The sequence below is a fragment of the Thunnus thynnus genome, chromosome 2 (assembly GCF_963924715.1).
Source record: "Thunnus thynnus chromosome 2, fThuThy2.1, whole genome shotgun sequence".
In the NCBI taxonomy this organism is placed as follows: Eukaryota; Metazoa; Chordata; class Actinopteri; order Scombriformes; family Scombridae; genus Thunnus; species Thunnus thynnus.
Window position 1 is genome coordinate 17,697,393 of NC_089518.1, and position 15,142 is coordinate 17,712,534.

The 15,142-nt window shown below is 40.3% G+C and overlaps 2 protein-coding genes across 3 annotated transcripts; one reads left to right on the forward strand and one right to left on the reverse strand.

The window, feature by feature from the left end:
* Positions 1–783: 783 nt before the first annotated feature.
* arrdc3a (arrestin domain containing 3a) lies at positions 784–8,865 on the reverse strand. 2 transcript variants are annotated; one of them, XM_067607372.1, is made up of 8 exons: positions 8,335–8,865; positions 6,277–6,358; positions 5,994–6,141; positions 5,467–5,569; positions 5,028–5,284; positions 4,318–4,474; positions 4,084–4,226; positions 784–3,960 (listed from the first exon to the last, which is right to left on the reverse strand). In XM_067607372.1, the coding sequence occupies exons 1-8, from the start codon at positions 8,612–8,614 to the stop codon at positions 3,892–3,894; spliced, it is 1,239 nt and encodes a 412-aa protein (XP_067463473.1). In that variant the 5' UTR covers positions 8,615–8,865; the 3' UTR covers positions 784–3,891. The 2 variants fall into 2 exon arrangements, with proteins under 2 accessions (XP_067463473.1, XP_067463480.1); XM_067607379.1 differs by having other exon boundaries at positions 6,277–6,429; positions 8,335–8,476.
* A 1,576-nt stretch (positions 8,866–10,441) lies between these two features.
* arsk (arylsulfatase family, member K) lies at positions 10,442–15,073 on the forward strand. The gene is made up of 8 exons (XM_067607550.1): positions 10,442–10,665; positions 10,828–10,957; positions 11,113–11,272; positions 11,551–11,833; positions 11,958–12,129; positions 13,018–13,242; positions 13,458–13,661; positions 13,779–15,073. Exons 1-8 carry the CDS (start codon positions 10,564–10,566, stop codon positions 14,051–14,053), a joined length of 1,551 nt encoding a protein of 516 aa, XP_067463651.1. The 5' UTR covers positions 10,442–10,563; the 3' UTR covers positions 14,054–15,073.
* Positions 15,074–15,142: the final 69 nt, after the last annotated feature.

Genomic DNA, 15,142 nt, shown 5'->3' on the forward strand with positions numbered 1-15,142 from the left:
CACTCTGAATCACTCAGACCTAATGCACACAAGTGGTACTTCAGCAAATAGGCAAGTGTTGCTTTTCTCTCTGGCTCTCTCTCTCCTCCTCTGACCTGAGGAATCCCTGCAGTTAATCGCTGGAAACTTTGGTCAGCAAAAGACCAGAGTGAACATGTGCAAACACAGTGAAAAGAGGAATGTCTCCTGAGTGCTCTGTGCCACATTTGTCTCAAGTGTATGCATGTCTGTTAAGGAGGATCCCATCTGTGAAACTGAAAACTGGCACAGAACTAGAAAAAAAAAAAAAAGAGATCACATTTATGTGGTACATTTGTTAAAAACTGGCCGCTGTTTAGAATAAAAGCATGACTCTCACAGGTATCATCCAGTTTCAAAGGCCTTCTCATGCTATTTACTCCCAGCAAGGCCAGATGCAGTTCTTTAAATCACCTCTAGGGGCACCATTGTACTAGTATTTGGGAAATAATCTGGGTCCAGCAACCTGTGTGCTTCTAATCTAGTGCTGTCATGACCCAAATAAAAGATTTCTATGGAGGTAAAGCAGGTGGTAATGATGAATCATCTTCACCTTTAAGTCATTTTATATCTGTTTGTTTTTCACTTGAAGGGATGCTTTTTTTGTAATTTTGTTAAAGATTTACTAAATGTGTTTGATGAGAAAACAAAGGTGAATTTTATTAGTATATACTCGGACATGTATTAACACAGGGAAGCTTACAGTGTGGTGTTGTTGTATAACTGTGTTCAATCATATGCACAAAAACTCACGTCACAGTGAAGTGTAATTTAGAACAAAGTGTTTATTCAAATCAAAAGGAAGAACTAGACAAAAGGTTAAATCATTCAGAACATAGTATATTCATAGAATATCTATACATCGTCATGATTAACAGACAAAAAAAGATAAAAACAAGACATACAAATGGAGAATAAAGAAAATTCAGTGAGTGATATTGCACTTTGTTTCTAAAATGTTTCAGATCCCGTCTCCTGGTACTTTTTCTCTGAACATTTCAGTTCCTGCCTTTATAAAGTCAGGAGTTTAGCTTAGTTTTGACACTGGACTACTCAGAGACCCAAGCAAATGGACTATGGAATTGACCAACCTGAAACAAATATGTAAGCTTATTCATTACCGTGTAGCTTGATTCGGTTTCCCTAAGATAAAATCCAAACAAAGAACTGCAAAGAAACATAACAGGATAGAACGTGAGTTTACCGTGGAGGAGTCTGCTATCCCATGTTAACTAAAATGTTTCTCAGATGGGGGAAGGGTGCTGATCAACAGCTGCCACCCCCAGGCCTGAGGGGGATCAAGAGAGGTCAGGGAGACTACAAACTCAGTAATGTTGCTTATTAAACTAGGAAGCAAAACTACATCAATGCCCAGAAATACATGGAAAAAATTATAGTTAACCCTCATCAGCTTCAGAAAAACAACAGAATCGAGAGGCCTGTCCAGGATGTCGTTTCTTAATACACTTTTTTTTTTTTTCTCTCTTCCCTTTTTGTCCTCTTTGAATAAACATGGAAAGATTTAAAACATACAGATGTGTACAAACAAAAATAAAATTAAAAAGGAGAAAAAGAGTCAACATAGACGCTGAAAAATGAAGAATCATGATCAGGTCTTTTCTGTGTCAAGGCCACTAAGATAAGATCACTTAAATGATCTGCAGTTCGTTGATTACTGTCAGAAGCTGTATATATTTAGTTGCCAGCTGGATCTCGATAAGAGCGTGCACGCACACACACACACACGCGCACACACGCACACACACTCACACGTACACACAACACATACAAATTTGTGTCAGCTACGTTTAAAATGTAAACTTTTAAAAAAAGTCACTAACCTCAAAAGATTAAATAATGCATAAATGTCCTACACATCACTGCTTTACTGAAAAATTCTCTAGTAATAACATGTTAGTACCAAATGTTTTATCCCCAGACCTTCACCACTGAATGCTTTTTTTGTTTTCTTTTTTTCTTATAAAAAAGTGCTGCTCATCTTTTTTTTCCTGACTATGTCAAACTTCTGTTACAACTGGTCTATTACGTTGAATGAGTTAGAAAACCAATGTATTACTCATGTCAACCTACTACTACTTGTTCTGACCAGTCTGAACAGAAGTTTAGCAACGTCTCCAGCTTTTTGTTTGTGCTGGATTTGCTCCTTTAATACAGAAGCAGTGTCATTCCTCTTTTACCTTTATTTTTTTATTATAAGTTAGCATTCTGGCTTCACTGGTCTGGTCAAATCTAACTGTTTGGTTGGATGAACTGGGCAAGTGCAGCAGGACAAAAAGGGAATGTGATTCATCTCAGAAAGCTGCCTTGCATCTCTGCAGGTCTTTTCTCTCGTTTTGGTAGTTTAAAATAAAAACTTCATTATTTTTTTAACAGTGCAATTAAAAAAAAAAAAAAAAAAAACCCTAACATTTTTTTCTCTTTTTTTTCCAACCGTTTGGCAAGTGAGAAGACCACCTGAGACAGTGCTTTTTGGGCAGTTATGCAAGCCTGGCTTGCCCTGAGATTAGGAGTAGAGGGGCTGCAGGCAATTAGGGTGAGGCGAGTCCCTCCACAATGTACCACCTTCCATCACACACGCACGCACGCACACACACACACACACACACACACACACACAGTCACACATTTCTGTTTTCAGCTACAATTTGAGTGGCAAATGCAGGTCTGCAACCCCCCTAGTCCAAATCCAGAGCAATCTCAACAACAAAACAAGGCTAAAAGCTATTCTATGATTGGAGCTAAATACAAGAACAGAACGGAACTAAACTCAAGAGGAGGGAAGCCACACTTGGATCCAAGCTGAGGAGGCAACACCTTAAAGAGCTTCCAGATGGAGTTAGTGTGCTGCAGTCTTTTTTTTTTTTTTTGTCTGTTTTTTTTTTTTTTTGTAAAAGTCCAGTCTAGTTGTTATAAGTCACTGAGGAAATGTCATAAGGAAAAAAAGAAATTTCTTGAACAGCTTAAAGAAATTCAGTGCATTGTTCTTGTCCTTTTCAGTCTCTTTTTTTTTTTTCCAAAAATCAAATCCTGTTCTCTGCGTTGCTCAAAGTTATGCAAATGAAAGTCTTCAAAGTTAAGCTTGCAGTCTCATATTCTTAGTCTGGTGCATTACAAGACTGAAACCAAACTATGAGTGATTTTTTTTTTTTTTTTCATTTCTCATTAAACGGAGCCACACAACTCAAGTAAAGAATAAAATGTGCAAAACAAAATCCCAAATGAGGCAGGAGGACCTAGTCTTTGCTCTGTTGTTGACTGCTGCCGCTTTCATTCATACAGACTATGGTGGTAAGAACTTTGTTGTTGTTGTTGTTGTTGTTGTTGTTGTTGTTATTTTTCTCTCTTCATCCCATTTTCTTAAGGTGATTCTGCTGAAGTCTGGACATGATTAGTTCTGCCCTTTGTGTGAGGAGCCATGTCCATATGTGCCATGGGTACAGAAGAATCAACGGTTAAAGAGGAGCTTGGCGGGCAGAGCCTTGGTGATTCTTCCTCGACATCATCAATACTATCACCAGGGTTCTTGCTACTAGTGGGGGTTTTCATACGGACTGAATACGTGTTCATCTGTACATATCCCACCCTCAGCAGGCTGACACAGGAAGGAGGTGAGACCCCAAACTAGTGACTCCTGTTTCTCTCACTGAGGGAAGGCAGGAACAGATTTGTCCAACCCAACTCAACGGCGGGTATTTGTCCAAGTGTTTGTTGGTTGGTTGGATACTTTGTTTTTCTCTTGTCGTCAACAGTGCTGTGCAAACGCTGTTGTTGGAGAAAAATAAACAAAGCTGAGCCTTGCAGGCAGGTTCCTTTGGGATCCCCAATTCAGTCAGGGGAATTGAAGGGATACCCTCAGCGTGATGGGCAGGTGTCGAGCCTGCGCTCCTCTGTACGGCTGGCATGATCTGGGTTAGGATCGATCTGGGGTGGAGAGAAGAACAGGAAAAGGAGGGTTTATTTATAGCAACACAGAGTTGATTTAATTTACTATGTAATAGGAAGATAAGTGGACAAATGCTCTGTTCTGTGCCAACTGTTGCTCACCTCAGAGTACAGAGGAGGGGGCTGGAAGCGGAACTCATGAATGTAGGCAAAGAGAGGACCGTCCAGCTCCTCGCGGGCTGCTGGGACATCCAGACTGCTCTGCCTCTGCTCATCCGTCACAATTTCTGCATAGCTTGGAGGAGCTAAAGAAGAGACCGAGTGTTAGCATACTAAAAGGAATTACACCTAAACTACATTTATAAATTTGTATCACAAGCATGAGATCCAACCTACCTTCAGGCCTCTCAGGCAGACCTATGCCCAGCCAGCTCATGCTGCACTGGCTGCTGACGCTGGAGGTACGCGAGCCGAAGGGGTGGAGAGGGATGGTTCCGATGACCAGGGGCAGGTTCAGGGACAGGTTTATTGCCCCAGGTATGTCCACGTACACCTGAGCACAGACACCAGAGCAGGTTAGAATAATGCGAGACATTCTGTGGTATAAGGGGAGTAGTTCAGGGCTCTGGAGCAGATAATTCAGCATGAAATTAAATAATGTTTTGATTGTTTGTAAGATAAAACCATGCTAGTCAGGGTTATGTGATTTGTGCAGCAGTTGAACAATATGTGGGTCAATGTCTTGAGGTCAGTTGCTTATGCAAGTCGTCGCCTGGTGGCTGTCTGTTCACAGGGTAAAGAGGTTATAAGCACCCTCAAGGCAGGTGTTACCACAGATATTCTGGGCTAATGCTCTTAGCAGCATGTGGAGATAACACCTGGTGCAATCCAAGACCCAGATTTGGCAATGCTAGCTGAGTCAGCCAGGTTCTTTACCAGGAGATGTGTTGGCTTACTAGGAAATATCGATTCTGTACTTATACATTGATGAGGACAAGAGGAAACTAACACAGGCAGAAACATCTATTTGAATTACAATCTTAACAGTCGCAGGTAAAAAGAATAGGTTGAATGTAGCCCAAGTACAGAAAAAAAACTGTGCTTACCATGAGGGAGTACTCCACTCTGATGATGCTGCAGTCCAGGATGGAGGGCGAGACAGGTGGGATCTTCAGCATTTTGCCACTCCAGGTCTCGGTTTTGCCCGAGGACAGGGACTCTCCCCTCAGGTTGGCCACCAGTTGCTTGACCTCCTTCATCTTCCCTTTGGCATAGAAAGTCTGAGTCTGGTAGATGGCTGCCTTTGGCACCACCATGCGGGATGAGCAGTTTTCGATCTCAGCAAAGATCTGGATCGACTCTCCTACAGAGTTGGAATAGAGGGAAGGAGATGTTTAGACTTTTCCATCATCAGTATCCAGTATTTAATTACTAATCAATGAAGTAATCTGTAGGAAGTGATAATATATGTGTTTAATGTATCTGGTTAATATATGACTAACAAGGTTGCTGCAGCTGCATTACTAATCATTAACTTATTCTTACCTGGGGTGTATCCCTTCCTTTCAATTTTGGCACTTAGGGAAATAGGACCTGAGGTGCAGAACCAACAGCAAAGCGTCTTGTCTTTCGTGCCGGCCTGTGGTGACTGAAGAAAAAAAGATGCCTTAGTTAAAAACTGGAGAATATTTCCTTAATATTCCTCTCCAGCATCATAAAGAAAGAGCTGGTTAAGGAGCCGCTCTGGGTTGTTACTACCGTGCGGGCTCTGTTCCAGCTATTCATTGGCTAAATCAGTCGAAACTAGATAACTTTTTCGTTTCGACACTCATTCTGATATGTTTTTTTTCCACAATTCAGGACGTACAACCAAAACTGCTGACATATTTCTGAGAACACAACGGCAGGAATAACACATATGGAAACGAGCTGCGAAAGATTAAAAAAAAAGGGCAAATTCTTTCCAACGTTGCCCCATAATTAGGAAAACTACGTCTAGACTGAGTCACCCTAAAATCATATTTCCTTCATACAATGCCAGCAGAAAAGCATATTCAAAACTTAAGTCTCACCAGCAATAATGGAGTGTTGATGTCAATGTGCTCAAAGACTGTAAATTCCTTCTTGGTCTTCATAGGCAGGAGCCATGGCCTGTGGAGTTCTGCCTTTACCCAATAGCGCACACTGCCATGCTTCCCTTCGAAAGAGGTAGCCAGAGGTCTGCAGGACAGAAGAGAGAGAAAAAAACAAAAAAAAAACAGGTTATACATAACCCAACCTTAAGCCCACATAGAATACTGCTGAATAATGATGCAGACTGATATCTAATCTCAAGTGTAATATCAAGACACTCACGTCTGTGGAAGCTCGAGGCTGAATGCATACTCATGTCTTCCTGAATGGATAGTGGTGAGTCCTTCCTCAGAGTTGTCATCGTCTGAAAAACAAGGAGGACAATATTCCAAACACATGTATACCATACCTGGGTAAAATGCTCTACGAAGGCATCTGAAAGTCATACCAAAAAACACAGGGTGGGGGAGACAAAAGAGAATAAAGTGGATTTTACTATCATATCTGTCCGTAAATAATTAATGTATTGAGAGATAAGCAGCAGGCCACTATTTAGAGCACACCAGAGAAGTTGATTCTTTTGGGGGGGGATAGGGGGGTGAAATGGTGCCTGAAACTGAGCTTGCAAGATTTTGCTTTTTAGAGGAACAAAGAACCACATCCTGGACAGCGTATTGTGGCCTATATGACAGAGAATCCATAGGCTAGGACGGGAAACTAGACTATATGGGACAACAATAAAATCTTAATCTGCAGATTAATCTGTTTCACGAACAAGGACCAAGATGTTTCCTGTTTTCCTCCGGAATAAAATACCGTTTTTTTTAATATATTTTTTTCCAGGCGGGGACACTTTATTAAATGATTAAATATAATTTTTCATTTACAACATCCAGAGTGCATTTTGAAGAGCTGGGTCGACAGGCTGGGTCTGCCAGCTCAGCACTCCCTCCCCCTAGCAGCCAGGCAGCCGTGTGGTAAACAAGTGCGGAGCTGTCAGTCAAACGGCAGACTCCAGCAGGAGGAGACCGGCCTAAACCGGTGCGAGCAGCTTCCCACAGCCGCTCAGCTCTCATTACGCATTCACTGTGCAACACCGCAGTCACTACAGCCCTGCTACGATCACCAACTACAGCACTTCTCCACAGTTTCTAGACCGCTTCAACACCACAGGAAAGCTTTGATAAGGCGTTTGTTGCAAATATGTATCTTTTATTAAAGTGTTATTCTCGACCAGTGACATAGCTTGGCGCTTTTTGCAACAGTGTATGTCCTTAATTGTAACAGATAATTAAAAAGTGAATTCTTCTCTGATTTACAGTTTGCCTTATAATTGCAAAATAACCCAAAAGTGGAATTACAGCTGGACTGACCCAGTTCACCTGCTAAACTCAAAGTGGACCAGAAACTACTGTATTAGTCCATTCATTGTTTAGATGGTGGAAAACACCAAGTTAACCCAAACCATCATGAACACACATTTGTAAAAACAAATGCTCACAAATTGTGGATAAAATGAACACCATTTTTGCTGCAGGAGATATACAGGTAGGCAATGCAACATATTATATTTTCCTGCAGAAAAAACATATTGCAGAGGAAGAATAAATTAAATGAAAGTGAAATGGAAACTAAGTATCAGCTTCCTGATATTTCTAAAACTGGAGACTTCTGTCAACGCAACACTAAATGTTGCAGGTGTTTCCTTCATTTAAAAAGTTGCAGAATTTTCTGCCACTCTTCTGCAAGAGAGTGATGTCATTGGCCACACATGAGCACCTAAGCCAATCGGGGAGAGGCGAGGGGAGGGGTCTGCCCTTTTCTCCGCCCACTCCCGGTCCAGTTTTCTGAACAGGATTGAACCGCTTTGAACAATGGGTGGAAACTTAAGAAAAAGCCACAAAGAAACACCCTATACGATGCGGTAATGCATTGAAAAATCCTCACAAAAGCTGCAGACACATACGTGCAAGTTGTTTCTTTGTCTCCCGCGGCTCGAAAATGACTTTGATAGTCGTTTTTTCACTTGAAATACAGTGAAAAACACAGCTGCGCTATGGCTGTCATTCATTCTGACACCTTGACACAAACACGATGGAGCTGTGACGTGCCAGTGACACACACCAGATTTAACACCATCTCTCAAAAATACAATATCTAACTTCACATATTCTTAAATGTGTCAATAATCTTAATTTTCACAGTTTCTAATCATTAAAGACAACAGCATCCCCCTATGAACCTGATCCTCCACAAACACGCACATACACAGCATCACGGTCAGCTTCTCTAAAAACTTCTGCTTAAAACTAAATAAATCATAAAACCACAAACTCTTACCTCTCTCGTGTCCAATCAAAACGTCTTTGTGATTTAGATATTCCACTTCTTCCGTGTAGTTTTGCGTGTAGGCAGTGTTGGATCCAGCATTTCTCGATTCAGTCCAACGAACTTTTGCAAATCCTTTTGCGTGGATTTTGAGAGATTTCACACGGATTTCTCCCGTGACTTCGATGATCACCCTCCCTGAGACGCAGTCCCCGCTGGAAAACACGGGAACATTACTGTCATTGAGACAGTCGTAGCTTACTGTGAAGCTCTTTACCTTTCCTAGCACCATGGTGGAAAGGAGTTAGGCTACAGAGACCTAGAAATTTAAAAAAAAGAGTCTATGAAAAAATAATTTCATAAGAAAAAATGGATGCAGTTTTTAGACACTGATCAGTATCTCTGCCCTGCAAAAAGCAGTAGGCACGATCAGTGGCTTCTGTGCGAGCAGTTCATTGAGATGTGTGAAGGCTGAATAACAGCAATGGATGCTGTTATCATCCGCCTCTCTGCGAGTTGGTCTCCAGTCAAAGACAAGGAAACCCTCGTAGCTCAGCTCACTTTAAGCGACGGGCTATGTGAAAAACAACCTTGAGCGCATGCGCGGGGCTTCACTGCCCCCTCCTTCCGCCTCCTGGAACAAGGCAGAGGGAGAAGTGTGGCACAGAGCCAATGACAAGTTTGGTCGAACAGCTGAAAGACTGCTAGAAAGCCATGTTCCCCCGCAGCAGTTTGTAATTTTTCATCTATAAAATACACGATGAACAAATCTTTCCGATAAATCTCCTCTCAGTTTATTCCAGTCATTTTTATTCAGCTCTGAAATGAGGAATTCATCTACTGATTGACCTACAAACACACCTCCAATTTGTATATTATAGCTATAGTAACCATACATAAATAGTGCATCACCTCATAATCTGTTTATAGACCTTTCAGTCATAAGAGTGGTCATATGGTTAATGTGTCTGTGCATTAATCAATGATATAATCCAAACATATGCTCACACACAAATATCCAGGCTCACTACAATCTCTACATCCATCAGCATCTACATCAACAGCACAACAGAGCTGCATTTTTTTTTTTTTTTTTTTTTTTGGCACGATACCTGCAGCAGTCCATGGAGAGATGCTGGAGACATGCAGGCCTACAGTTTAAGGGTAAAGAGGATGAGCAGCCTTTCAGAGAGCCCTGCAATTTAATCATCAATCACACATGTTGTTGTTTTCTGTCAAGACTGAACGGATCCGTGCGCAAATGGGTGGTGGGGGGGTGGCGGGGGGGGTTTAGGGATTTCTCATTGTGTTGAACTCGCAGCATACAGAAAAACAACTCCGAGGCTCAAAACGCCACCTCGCGGTTACTAAAGCCTCTAAACTGAGCTGCAGTATCACCTGTTGAACAGCACTGTAACTCCTGAGCACTACTTTCAACAAGCAATGAACGACTGCGTTCCTTTTAATCCCCTCTTTTAATTCAGTTTGATCGATTACAAGGTGCACATCAGTTCATTAATAACATTTTCATATGATGGGCGTTGAATTTGCAGTAGTGTTTAATATGTGTGTGTATGTAGGTCGACTATTGTTGGTACAGTACCAATGGATGAAACGTGCGTTTGATTAAAATTTAACCCTTACAGAAACAGAAACATTTCAAATCAAAGAATTATGAATCTCATTTCAAGCAACATATTATACTTATTATATATATAATTGCAAGACTGAATCAATTGGCAAAAAGAATTTGATTACACCATTTATTAGCCTACAACTAGATATTTAGTTTTTCTCCTAAACATAGACATACGTTTGTTTACTACTACCATACCATACAGCTCTAAGCAGTTGACGGTGACAGCTCAAAAAAGTTGTTCAATACAGATGTTTTTGTTTTAAGATGAATGCTTCCCTCTAGAGTTTAAAACTTGTCATTACATGTGGAAAACAGTTATTTTTGTGGTTTTATCTGTCTTGATAAACGACTTTTTCATCTGAATATATTTTTTAAAGGATTTCACAGAATGTGAGATGATTATGTTTTCAATTTTATATAAAAAAAGTGATATACATTTCGCACAGTGTGATCCAGTGTAGATTTAAACTCTTATTTTGAAATCGTCACCTGGATGTTTATAGTCCTTCAGAGTCGAAAGTAACCAGCAGAAGCAAAGTTCAGCTCTGAATGTCTTTTCCTGTTTTTACAGCAGCTAATCGTCAAATTTGTTGGCTGCCAAGATGAAAGTGTTGGCTTTGATTTTTCTTTTTCAAATTTATGGTGGAGGTTTGTGCCAAAATGGAACTAGACCTAACATTGTGATGGTGATGAGTGATGCATTTGTAAGTATGAATGAAGTTCTGTACTACCATAATATCTTGTTTATTAGGTTAAAGCTGCATGAGAGAACAGTCTTACAGATCAAACAGTATACACAGATTATTCATTTCTCATATAAATTCTTTGCTTGATTATGTGTCGGGGAAAATGTCTTGTTTCTGCAGGATGGGCGGTTGACCTTTGATCCCGGTAGCAAAGTTGTGCAGCTGCCATACATAAACTACCTCAGACAGCTTGGTACCACTTTCCTCAGTGCCTACACCAACTCTCCCATCTGCTGCCCCTCAAGAGCAGGCAAGTGACAAAGTTAAGCAGAAAGTAATCTTTTCTCTGCTCCTACTCTAAACCCTTATCCTTCAACACTGACTACCCAACTATAGAGGTATTTGGAAAATATTCAAGGGGAAATATGGAAAAATAAATATGACTTTACAAATCTTTGCTCCCAGCAATGTGGAGCGGTCAATTTGTTCACCTCACTCAGTCATGGAACAACTACAAGTGCCTCAATGCGAATGCAACAACATGGATGGATTTACTGGAGAAGAATGGATATCACACAAAGATGATGGGCAAGCTGGACTACACCTCAGGGAGTCACTCTGTCAGGTAAGTAGTCTCAGATAAGAAAACACCTTTACTTGACTTCAATAACCAAACTCACATGAACACAACACTCGCACACAATACACACAAACAATTTTTTAGTGACCTACTATATGAGTAATAAGCAACAACAGACTGTGTATGTGGGCAGCTATTTTCCAGAACAATGTGAATCATCTTTTTTGGATGCTTGTTTCACATGTTTCTTTCCACTTCCCTTTTTTTCCCCCTCCCTGCCTGCATTTTGTTGGCATTTGTGTGTGTTTGTGCTATTACTGCAGTAATCGAGTTGAGGCCTGGACACGAGATGTTCAGTTCCTCTTGCGCCAAGAGGGCCGGCCTGTGACGCAACTTGTTGGGAACATGTCAACAAAAAGGATCAAGAAAGAAGACTGGGGACACACAGATATGGCTACACAGTGGATCCACGAGAGAGCTGCATCCCCACACCAGCCCTTTGCTCTTTACCTTGGTCTCAATTTACCCCACACCTACAGAACTGAATCCCTTGGGCCCACCGCAGGAGGATCCACCTTCCTTACCTCACCATACTGGCTAAAAAAGGCATGTTTTTCTTCCTCTGTTTCTTGAATGCTCTCTCTCTCTCTCTCTGTTGTTGCAGAACTACATTTTATTTCTTGATAGAAATCACTGTGAAATCACAACTCTGTATATTTTACTCTCACAGGTTTCTTCTGATCTCATCTCAGTTCCTAAATGGCTCCCCATGGCTGCCATGCACCCTGTTGACTACTACTCCACCTTCACCAAAAACTGCAGCGGTGATTTTACTGAGGAGGAAGTCAAAAGAATTCGGGCCTTCTATTATTCCATGTGTGCCGAGGCAGATGCCATGCTGGGTTAGTTGACAGTGGTAAATTCACCAAGTACAGGTCTCATTAAGCAGGTTTTAGCTCAGAACAAATCATGTTTCCATGATAACTAATACCACAAACCAAACCTGCAAGGAGCAGTTTTTGTTCAGGTTTACAGACCAAACATGTAATGTATGAGGGAACCAATCAGCTGTGAAGAACTTGAGTCACCATTCCTACAGGATCCCAACATGGCCAAAAATATCACATTCACATCGAAACACTGAGGAGCACATAGTGACAGATTATTATGTCTGGAATAGGACTATAGTAAATGTTTGCAGTTCAACCAGTGCACCACTCAGCATATAAAGCAGGGCTTAGCATTGCAGGTAATAGCACATAGTTAGACTTGAGTAGTATCAGTAATAAATACAATTTGAAAAAGCTAATTGCACTGAAGTTCGTTAGTAGAATGTATGTTGGGTCAGTGCAGCAGTTGGCTCAGTTGCACTTATTCTGCTTTTACAGTCCTCGAGATAACAAGGCAGCTTTGTGAGTATTAAATGCTTTATATAGGCACAATGATGTGAGAGTATCATAAGAAGTGCTGTAATGATAAATACTGATCAACTTTTGACTTAAAAAAATATTCCTCACACAAGAGGAGAACACAAATGTCAGTGCTGTGTTCCACTACATGATACTGAACATGTTTAAACATACAGTTTTAAAGCCTATAATTTATCTAGTTGATAGTGTTGTTATAGTTAAACTTACTTCGTGAGATAAAGTCTAGATTATGGCCAGCATTGAGTTCCTGTTATGTTTACCATCACTTTATCGTTTTGTTGCTGTTGTAAATAATAACACATTTTTCACAGCAGCAGGCCTATACTCACTCTGTGTCTCCCACTCTTTCTCTCTCACTAGGCCAGGTCATTTCAGCACTGAGAGAAACTGGCCTGCTTAACAACACTGTTGTGATCTTTACGGCTGACCACGGGGAGCTGGCCATGGAGCACCGGCAGTTCTACAAGATGTCCATGTTTGAGGGTAGTTCCCATGTTCCCCTGCTCATCATGGGGCCTGGGCTGATGTCTGGCCTGCAGGTCAACCAGCTTGTGTCTTTGGTTGATCTCTATCCTACTGTACTAGGTGAGGAAATGGACAGAAAACAGGATTGCAATGTCTGTTGATGAGTATAAGTCATAAAGGGTAGATATATACCTCTAATTGGTGTTTAGAGCTTTAGACTGTTTGTTTACAATCTGTGAAAGCAACAGAATAACAAATCTTTTAGATTTTGTTTGTTGTATTTCAATTTCATGTAAGACACTCATGTAAAGTCTGAATCTTATATTATTTTGCAGACATTGCTGGTATTTCACCTGTAGGTAATCTCAGCGGCCACTCGCTCCTTCCTCTGTTATCCAAGTCCAAGAGGCAACATCCAGACTGGGTTCTGAGTGAATATCATGGTTGTAATGTCAACGCCTCAACATACATGCTGAGAAGTGGAAAGTGGAAATACATCACCTATGCAGATGGTCAAAGTGTCCACCCACAGCTTTTTGGTGAGTTCATAGCTTCAGAAACTAAACTGCAATCACTCAAACTAACTGCTCCTATTTGTTCATGAAGAAAAAAGCAATCATAAAGCTCTGGTTCACTTTGATTTTTCTCTTTTGCAGACCTAACACTGGACAAGGAAGAACTTCACAATGTGGTACACAAATTCCCAGATGTGCAGGAGCATCTGGACAAGCTATTGCGTAGCATTGTAGACTATCCAAAAGTCTCTACAACTGTCCATCTCTACAATAAAAAAGTTTTTGGTGCCTGGCGCCAAAGTCAGGGGAAAAACTACAGCCAGGTCATCGCTAACCTCAGGTGGCATGTGGATTGGCAAAAAGATGCATTAGCTAATGAGAGAGCTATTGACAAGTGGCTCTATGGCTCTTTGTGATATTTTTACTGTAATAATGATGGATAACTTTAAATTGTCTGTTTTTTAAAGTGCTGGACACTTACTGTTTTACACAACTGCACAGACTTTCAGTTGGACGTAGATTAAATATGACCCTCTTATAGTATTTTAAGTATTTTGATTCCTACATTCAATCGTTTTGTTAAAATTGTGTTCACTTGTATTGCCGTATTTGAGTTACTATGTGGAGTTATGGGGTAACACCTACAAAAGTACCCTACAGCCAGTGTGCATACTACAAAAAAGAGCCATAAGGATAGTAAACAATTTAGGATATAGCGAATACACCAACACGCTGTTTTTAAAGACATATACCTTGATGTTCGTGGATCTGGTAGAATTTAACACAGCACAAATAATGTAAAAAGGTACCAGGTAATATACAAAAAAATGTTCTTCGACAGAGAGGGGAGTTATAATTTGAGAGGAGAGTTTCATTTAAAGAAACTCTGTGTTCACCCCACTATGAAGAGTATGTGTATTTCAATCTGTGGGGTGAATTTGTGGAATGGTCTGAATGTGGAGCTAAAATAAATTACAAACATAAATCAGTTCAAGAAGATATACAAAAAAAATATTTTGAAAAAGTATATGGATGAGGAAGCATTGTGTTAAACTTTAATTTTATTGACACCAAGTGGATATTTGGGTTGTACATAAAATTGTGATAGTTGTTTATAAATTATATATATGAGTTTTTATCTTTTTAAAATTTTATTTACATTTTTATTTTATTTACATGTTCGAAATAAAAAATAGACTAATATTAAAACAGCCTGCCTTCTTCAGTGGTGGAAAGCAACTCAAGTTACTCAAGTAGTGCACTCAAATAAAATTTTGAGCTATTTGTAATACAGCATTTCCATTTTATTCTTCTTCATACACTCCTCTACTTTTCAGAAGCAAATATATTTTTTACTCCACCACATTCATTGCCTCTAATGAAGTATTCTTGTAGTTTGGTATTTAAAGTAAATGATCTCAACGCTGTCTTTCTGGCTTTTTTCTGTCTGAGCTCACACAAATGGACCAAACTGTAAACTAACCTTATTTTGAAAAGGCGTGGCT

Excerpts from the sequence above, each read along its gene's own strand:
- arrdc3a (XM_067607372.1), bottom strand. The coding sequence starts at position 8,614 with ATGGTGCTAGGAAAGGTAAAGAGCTTCACAGTAAGCTACGACTGTCTC. Across the intron at positions 5,570-5,993 it reads TCAACACTCCATTATTGCTG|TCACCACAGGCCGGCACGAA; the intron begins GTGAGACTTAAG and ends TTTTTTCTTCAG. Across the intron at positions 4,475-5,027 it reads GAGTGGAGTACTCCCTCATG|GTGTACGTGGACATACCTGG; the intron begins GTAAGCACAGTT and ends GTCTGTGCTCAG.
- arsk (XM_067607550.1), top strand. The coding sequence starts at position 10,564 with ATGAAAGTGTTGGCTTTGATTTTTCTTTTTCAAATTTATGGTGGAGGT. Across the intron at positions 10,666-10,827 it reads TGGTGATGAGTGATGCATTT|GATGGGCGGTTGACCTTTGA; the intron begins GTAAGTATGAAT and ends TTGTTTCTGCAG. Across the intron at positions 11,273-11,550 it reads TCAGGGAGTCACTCTGTCAG|TAATCGAGTTGAGGCCTGGA; the intron begins GTAAGTAGTCTC and ends CTATTACTGCAG.